Source organism: Polistes fuscatus, unplaced genomic scaffold (assembly GCF_010416935.1).
Source record: "Polistes fuscatus isolate 324 unplaced genomic scaffold, CU_Pfus_HIC Scaffold11, whole genome shotgun sequence".
In the NCBI taxonomy this organism is placed as follows: Eukaryota; Metazoa; Arthropoda; class Insecta; order Hymenoptera; family Vespidae; genus Polistes; species Polistes fuscatus.
This window is the reverse complement of record NW_025113009.1, coordinates 5037935-5046526: the sequence shown is the minus strand read 5'-3', so window position 1 is coordinate 5046526 and position 8592 is coordinate 5037935. Positions and strand designations below refer to the sequence as shown.

The window sequence follows — 8592 nt, the reverse complement described above, 5'->3', positions numbered from 1 at the left end:
AAGAAAAAGTTCAATTTCCGAACGATCTACGTTCTAGTATTCGAGTTGCACAAAATTATCGACTAGTATCTATTAGTTTTGTTATTTGATCATAATTAAGATTGACGGTGTCTCATATATATACATGTATACTTCAAACAATATCACGAAACGTTTCACAGTCTCGGCTATCGATTATAAGATCAAACAAAAATTTGTAACGAAACAACGATACAACAAAGAAAATATTTTTAACAGAACGATCCTATTATTAATATTTCGTTCGATAAAAAACTTCATCGAACGATGAAATCAAGCGTACGACGTTCGGCTTTTACGTTTTAAATAAATATAAATTCAATAATATAAAAAAGAAAATGTACAAAAAGAAAGAAGAATTGCACGAAATTTCAAAGATTAAAAGTTTAAAATTAAAACGAAATAATGCACAATGATCGTAAACTATCGACGTTATTTTTTGGTATGTCAATTTGATGAAGAAAAAAATTGTGTTAGTCAATTTTCGAAAGAATATCCGCTAGGAAGTAAATCGTCGTCGGGTGATGACTTTCTACGTCACTTGCTGTGAACGGTGGTGGTGCGTCGTTTGACTTCGACCTGATCTACGATAGCATCGCTTTCTTTATCCTGATGAGCAGTCATATGCCTGGTCAAATGATGTCTCTCGCGAAAACTTTCATCACAGACCGGACATCTCAACTTTTCTTCCCTCCTTCTACGAGCAGCTTCGCCGGAATTTTCGTTTTTGTGATGAGACCTCATATGATATACCAGGTCGGAGGTCATGCGGAATGAAAGATTACACTTGGCGCAAACATTTTGCGCGGGTAATGTCAAAGCCGCGAAGGACGGTGGTAAAAGGCCAGCGACTCCAGCGGCAGTTGCTAAGAACCTTGGCCTTGTCAAAGCATCTGCCATTGGTGGAAAAACGGATATAGGATTGTACGGAAGATTTGGATAAACGGGTGGAAGATCCGGTCGAAAGGTTGCCACTTTTGGGCTGGGAACTTTAGGTGGTTGAGCTATTTGAGGAATTTTCAAATTTTCCAAAAGACTCGGTTGATTGGCCGTTTCGGGACCGACCAAAAATGGATACGTCATTTTACTAGGAAAGCTGGCATATTTGTAAGTAGCCGCACTCGCTAAAGGAACTACCGGAGGACTAACGCTTTCCTGATAACCTTCCCTTCGATCGTCCGGCGATATTGACGATCTCGGTGACGTTTGTCCGTCGTCGGTAAAACCATTTCTTTGACCGCCAAGATGAACCTTAGTGAAAGCGCTCCTGGATTCACCGTGTCTTTCCACGGGACACTGCAAGCTGTTATCGTAAACTTTGCCGCAGGTTAAACTAGGATCCAAGGAATCCGAACATGTACTCAATAAAGATTGTTGTGTCGTAAATCCAGGCGGGCTTGGGCTCTTTTGCGCTCGCGTTGGAACGTATCTTCGAGAATCGATGTCCGGTAATGTTGGTGTTAATGTTCTCGGTGATACGTACGGTGGACTGAGCGAATTTTCCGTACAATGCATCAATCTCCTCCTTTCTTGCGAACTAGAGTCGCTGTCGTAATGTTTAATAGTCAAATTTTGTGGCAATCTATCATTACCATCCAAAGAATTGTCCAAAGAAATAGACTCTCTCGTACGATCCTTTCTACTAGAAATAAGCCTTAACTTTTCGTTCTGCCTACGAGCAAGATTCTCATCCGGTGCGACGAGAAACGCAACGTCGAATGAACGCTTACTGGCACGTTGAAGCGGATAAGATGCATCCGACGTGACATCACTTATCATAGACGGACTACTAGACGTCAAAAGTGCCGTTGTCGCCGTAGTCGATGTCGCGGGGGCGGCACGGTCGATGCCACCCGTGCGATCTTCCATTGTCATCCTGCTCGCTCCGTATGATCAACCTGCGAGAATTTGCCGTCAATGAGGCATACAGAAATGATGGATCGGGTGTCGAGTTAGAACGAAACGTGCATGCATTTACATATCATGAATCGCGAGCTAACTCTACTCTAATAAGATAATTTCAATCGCGTTGCAATGGGAAAGTCAAAAACAAAAATATTTAATTCTACTCGACAAAGAAAAAAAAATAGGAATGATAATAATCAAAGATGATATGACACGACACTTACCGGAGCACGTGTTAAGCGCAACCCTTTAGTTCGCTGAAAATTTAGCAAACACGACGACTTTATCTTCTTCTTCTTCTTCTTCTTTTTAAGAAAGACACCTCTTAATTCGATGAAATTCGATAAAACACTGATAATTATAAAAGAAACACAAGAAGTCCAAGATCCGAGGCTGAGGATTCGAATCAACGCACTGATTCCTATTAGAATCCGGAGAACACTGTGTGGTGGACGCGCGTTTCGGCGTTGCCGAGGATAAAATGAGGGAACTGTTCGCGCATCCCCCGTATTTAGGGGTTGCTTCGTGGAGGGTAGCTCGACGGCAGGTGGAGACGACCGAGGGTGGTGCCGGCCAATCGCGAATCGTCGACTACTATTCGAGGGTGGAGCGTAGCAAGGGGGTGAACATATTCGGTCGTCGGGACGCGTCTGTTAGTCCCATCTAGACCACGCCTACATATTTCAGGTTCGACACATGTGCCCGGGATCGCCCGTCGACGTCGACGGCTCCTTCCTCCCACTCATCCCAAACCCATATACCTATCTACAAAACCCCCACACACCCACCCACCCGTTTCTCTTTTATTCTCGTTCACACGCGTTGCGCAATCCTCTCTTCTCCAAAGAATTCTGGTTACGGTGACGATGGTGGTAGTACCGATCGCGTGAACAACGTTCGCGAGGGTGGATGCTTTATGTTGTAATACTGTCTGACGAACGATCTTGAATATTTTTAACGCCAGTTCGTTGGCCCTTTCGTATCGTCTCCCTTTTTTTTCTCTTTCTTTCTTTCTCTCTTTTTTCTCTATTTTTTTAGGGCTTTAATTTTATAGCCGACCTACTCAATTTTGACTCTTCGATAGATTCATTTTTTCTACACCAGTGATTATTCTTATTTTTAAATAATAATATTATAAATAAAAGGAATAATATTTACGTTCATTTATATATATATATACTTATAAATTTACACGGTATAATCGATTATTCAACACGGAACGATGAAAGCTAAAAGATAAATTTGTATCGATCCTTTCGGAATCAGCACTTTCTGCAAGCTGTGGAACGATCCCAGTTCTGCTGACACACCTGTTTCGTTTTGAAACCTGTTCTCGTTTCCGAGAGGATGAGAGGATAAAGTATTCCATCGAGTATTGTCTGTGACTTCGGTGACGATAAATTATAGGATATACAAATTTATACACGTTTTATAGGATCGTTCGATCAGGATCTAATCATCAACGAACAAACGTTATATTCTCGCTCTCTCTCTCTCTCTCTCTCTCTCTTTCATTTCGTACTATAGATCTTCATTCGTGGTCATTGGCCGAAACGAACGACTCGTTGACAAAGAGAAATGAGGCGCGTTAAATCGACTGCGTTAGACAGAAGGTAACACCGAACTCCGTTAAGGGATCATCGTTTCGAGGATTATCTTCCTGACGAATTATCTCCGTTTCTCGTCGCTTCGATACACGTCTCTCGATCCTAACTAAATGACATACGATAGTTGCCAACCTATGAGGAAAATCTTAAATGGATACACGATCTCACTAGGTACAACGTTTAACGTTAGTTAATCGTCCTGAAATATCGAGTAAAAGAAACGAACGAATAAAAAAACAAACAAAAAAACAACAGAGTAAATATCCGAGTATCTTCGAGAACAGCAATAGGCGATCAATCATAAAGTAGTAATCTATTTTATCGCGCATGTGAGAGATGTCGGATTTTTACGTTATACCCGTGATTCCGGTAAATCTACGGGGAATATCTGGAAAGGTTAAAGGACATTAACTTCTTGATTGAGTCGGCAAAAAGTTGTAATGACTTTTCGATTGAGATACCCCACCTTTCACCCAACAAACCTTCCTCGAAGATTTCTCGATTTCTTCGCGTATCTTCTTATCAAACTTCTTCTCATACTTTTTTACTTTTATCAAATATGTATTCATTTTCTTCTTCTTCTTCTTCTTATTGTTAAACGTAAGTAAGATCTAACAAAAGTGTATTTTAAATCAAAAAATGATTTTCACCAAACCGACACACACACACACGACTTGATGATACCTTTAACGCTAGCAATCGGATTTAATCCTAATTGAGAGTCGTAAAGTTGGAAAAGTCGTAACGACGACGTTACGTGTGACACGCGTCGCACGGTAGGGAGTCGTGAAGCTCTTCTATATCTTGCCAGAACCATTCCTGGATTATATAGACCATATTTATTGCCAATCGTACTGCCACGCTCTTCTCAAGTCAAAAACGACGACATACTTATTCTTCATTCCGTTTTATACTATTCTCGTAGGCTTCGCGAGTATCATTTTTAAGAATAAATATATTAAAACAATAGAATTCGTCAATTATTCATTAACCCTCTGTTCATTAACCCTCCGTCGGCATGATGGATTTTACATATAACTTTAATTTAAAAATAAATGATGCCGATATAGGATTAACAATAAAAATTAAAATTGAACGTGAAAAACAAGTTATTAATCATAGAAAATATATAATTGAAAAGTAATCGATCATATGTCTTCAATGGAAAAGAATGATAATTTTCCCTGATACGTGAAAAAAGAAAAAAGTTTTTAATTAACGCGACAAAGTTAGTACAAATGATAGTCACAATTATTATGAAGATTTAAATCGATCGTAGGTAGTAGTACAGGTTCACTGAGCGATCCAAGTTAAACGTGCGATTGTCACACGCTAACTTGTGACACGTGTCAGGCACGTGGAAGCTGTTAACACTGACATATAACACAGGGAAGATCAGAGTTCAGTGGGAAAGGGCACACCTTGCATCATGGCAAAGTGTTTCAGCTTGGTCAAATCGATCGTAACGATTGAATATATTTCTAGAAAATATAGTCCCTTCTTATTGGATAAGATAAGTCATAAATATCATGGTAGATATAATTACTAGAACATAGACTGTAGGAGACTCGCTCAATTCTTATTCCTATCTTCACCGATTCATTTTTAATAAATTTATCGAAAGAATATCGATAATGACGTCGTCGTCGTCGTCGTCGTCTCGAAATAAAAGCTAAAGTAGAAAATAGTTACGTTAGTTCGTTTTAAAATTAATCACGTCGAATCGTTTTGCATCTGATCGTCATTTATAAAAACTGAACGATGGAATATTCGTTCCAACACGCAGACGCATGAATTAATTTTGGTTTTCTCTCGATCTTCCTCCAACGAGAAGACGTTATCTCGAGCTTGCCAACGTTTTTCGCTTTGCTGGCAGAAGCTATGGAAAAGCGGCCGGATTCGGTGAAGTAAAGTTACCGAGTTCGGTGATAAATATGCGCTCGATGAAGACCCGATGAAGAGAGCTCGTTTATCAATCAACCATTAACACGATTTCTTTCTCTTAAACCCTCTCTTTCCTACTTTCCTCTTTCTTTTACTATCCTTTCTTTCTAAAGCTTTAACAGTTCCATCGAAAATCTGCTAGTTCTTGCTCGAACCATATTTCACTCGAATCATTTCGATTCTACTTCCACAATTCCCTTGTTTTTTTTATTCTAATAAAACCTATTCTCGAATTTCCAATAAAGTCAAAAATATGTCCTTTAAAATTCAAGAATTAAATTTAAGGATATAAGTGTTATATTAAAAAGAGAAAAAAAAGAAAAGGATGTTGAAAGAAATTTTCAAAAGCTAGAGCCTTGTCTCGTACCAAGTCTCTGATAAATTGAATGTGTAACGAGTTCGGAGGATTCCTAAAATAACCGAGTAGCATGGTGTGCGGCCTCGTTCTACGGCTAAGAGGGCAGAACGTAGATCTCTTCAGATGAGTGCAGACGATTTAGATTTTACGGACGTGCGAGCAATTCCTTGACTTATTACCGAGGTCATGCATATAAAGTGGACCTCTGTTTCTCGAAATTTACTCTCTGAGACGTTACGTGTCAAAATTTGTTATACCTTTAACGTTTGATTATTTCTTTTTCAAACGAACAAAAAGAAAAAGAATAATAAGAAAAGAATCATAAAATATTAAATAATCGACAATTTGTGTTGTTTCGAACAATTAGGATAATTATCGGTATTCATCGAAATCGTTCGCACAAAAGCGAACTTAAACTTCTAACCGAATAATAGTAGATAAACTCGACCCTTGGAACTGGCGCGAAATTTGAATTCAAGATGTATACCGGTGCCTTTGCACGCTGTAGAAGTTTGTTCCCCGCCTACTCGTGTTGATATCGTTCCAGTGATATCAAGAGAAGAACAGATAGAGACTAAAGCGATATCGAGCGAGAGAAAGAGAGAGAGAGAGAGAGGTTGTGTGCACGCCGTCGGGAATTTAATTCGAAGTGCCGCTAAGATGCCACCTTTGGCTCTTATCTCTGTGCACACGGTGGGCTGCTCGCGTGGCGTTGCTTATGTGTTACGTGAATACCTTACCTAAACGCCAAGTAGAAACGTTTCTGCGTACGGTCGTCCTACCAACGTGACTACCACCACCACCACCATCACTATTACCATCACCAACACCATCATTGTCAGAAACACCGAGAAAGTGAAAGAGAGGGAGAGAGAGAGATAGAAGAGTAAAACTGAAGCTTCGCGAGTAAAGGACATTCACAAAAGGAAGACAGGGAACGAAGGAATAACAGAGGAACAAGAGAATTGGGAGAAGAGAAAGGGAATAGAGCTACGAGGAAAATTAATGCGACTTCCAAGCGTCCTTATCAGATTGCGCTATCTCGCGTCTTACTTACTTGCTCGCTCGCTCGCTCACTCGCGGAAAACGTGAGGCCCTTTGCTCAAGTACTTTCCAAACTTAAGCAAGAAACTTCTTTACACCTCTTGGATCCTTTTGAACGATCCTACCATTTTCTAAAAACGTATCTTCCAAGTTAAGGAAAGACAAATAGATATTTCTTCTATTCTTCGGAAAATAATGAAAATTTTTTGATTACGAGATCATTCTTTGTAAAAGAGTAAAACGATGCTAATGTTTTAATAACAATCGACCCTTCTAAACATTACTCACAGATTCTGTTAGGTAGCGAATATGACGAGTCACAATGTATCTAAATAAACGATAGGTGCTACGTCTAAAATATTCATGAATCATTAATCACAGTGATGACTGGTATTACAAACGCGCCATGTGCTACAGTGCTCTTAGAAAACATTCTGTTAACATCGATTTGATTCGTATCGATAACTACGCAAGAGTGTACTCTTATTTCGATTCTTCTATAAACATGCACTTAAATACATTTACGCATCCCCCTATTCAATGCGATCTAGGATGAATCTCTAAAAATAGTCACTGAATACGAAATACGTATTTAATAAGAAAAATTTTCATTAATAGCGACGCATTCTTCTAAACCCTTATGTTTATTCTAGCCCTATGATATTTTCAAATTGAACAAAATTGTCTTTCAAAAAAATATAGTCTAGTAACATCAAGCCGAGTGTGTCGGCTGGTGAAAATCGTTCCTTCCCATCTAACGTTAAGTCGAAGATACATTTCTATTGTACACGATAAAAGAATAAATTTCCAAAAAACTTCCCTCCAAATGTTTATTTTCAACCAAAAACCCTATGACTTTATCAAATTGAACAAATTTTTATCAATGAACAGAGGCCAACGTCTTTTCATCTGATATTAAATTGGAGTTCAGAGAGAGTCACTGGGTACGTAGACGGCAGCTTCGTCGACAGTTTTACGGTTATATTTGCTGAAATCTTATTCGAGCAAAGAGTGGTTAGGGGGATAAAGAAGGGAGGGGGGAGGGGGAGGAAGAAGGTTCTGCGTCGACGACGACGACGACGACGACGACGAAGACGAGGACTAGGAGGTAAAGAGGAGGAAGAGGGTGAAATAGGGGAGTACGGAGAGGGAGTTATTAGAATGGTCCGGAAAAGATGGCGCAGAGTCGCTCCGTATTTTTATACTGTATGGCCACTACTTTGCATAATCCCGCACTTAGCTCGCTCGTCCCGAGATGCCGACTCGCTATGCAGATCTTTCTCCTCTGCCCCGAAAAGCCAAACCTACCGAGCGTTTCGCCGTTCCAACGAATGATGAACGACGCCCAGACCCCGCAGGACCTTGCAGGACGACGATTTTACTCATCCCCTCAGCCCCCCTTCCCCCGCTCTCCCACCCCCCTTCTTCAACACCCACCCATCTCGAGAACTTGTTTCCCGTTACGCGGAATAGATTACCCCGACGACGCGTTTAATCGCCTACGTCGATCCGTCTTGTCCCGTTTGCACTTCGATTCCTGCAAAAATATCGTGCGAATCGAATTGTTTGGAAATAGAATTATTACTTTTCTTCATTTCGATATTTTTTTTTACACGAACGATATTTTAATTTTGGTCAATATCTTTTTTATTTCCGACAAACAATTGTATTCTAATATTTATTCCGGACAAGTTAATTGATAATGAGAATGAAAAT

General features: G+C 39.8%; 1 protein-coding gene across 1 annotated transcript; it reads right to left on the bottom strand.

The window, feature by feature from the left end:
* Nucleotides 1-421: 421 nt before the first annotated feature.
* Nucleotides 422-2382, bottom strand: LOC122526343 (Krueppel-like factor 11). The gene is made up of 2 exons (XM_043649710.1): nucleotides 2148-2382; nucleotides 422-1916 (listed from the first exon to the last, which is right to left on the bottom strand). Exon 2 carries the CDS (start codon nucleotides 1891-1893, stop codon nucleotides 556-558), a length of 1338 nt encoding a protein of 445 aa, XP_043505645.1. The 5' UTR covers nucleotides 1894-1916; nucleotides 2148-2382; the 3' UTR covers nucleotides 422-555.
* Nucleotides 2383-8592: the final 6210 nt, after the last annotated feature.

Excerpts from the sequence above, each read along its gene's own strand:
- LOC122526343 (XM_043649710.1), bottom strand. The coding sequence starts at position 1,893 with ATGACAATGGAAGATCGCACGGGTGGCATCGACCGTGCCGCCCCCGCG.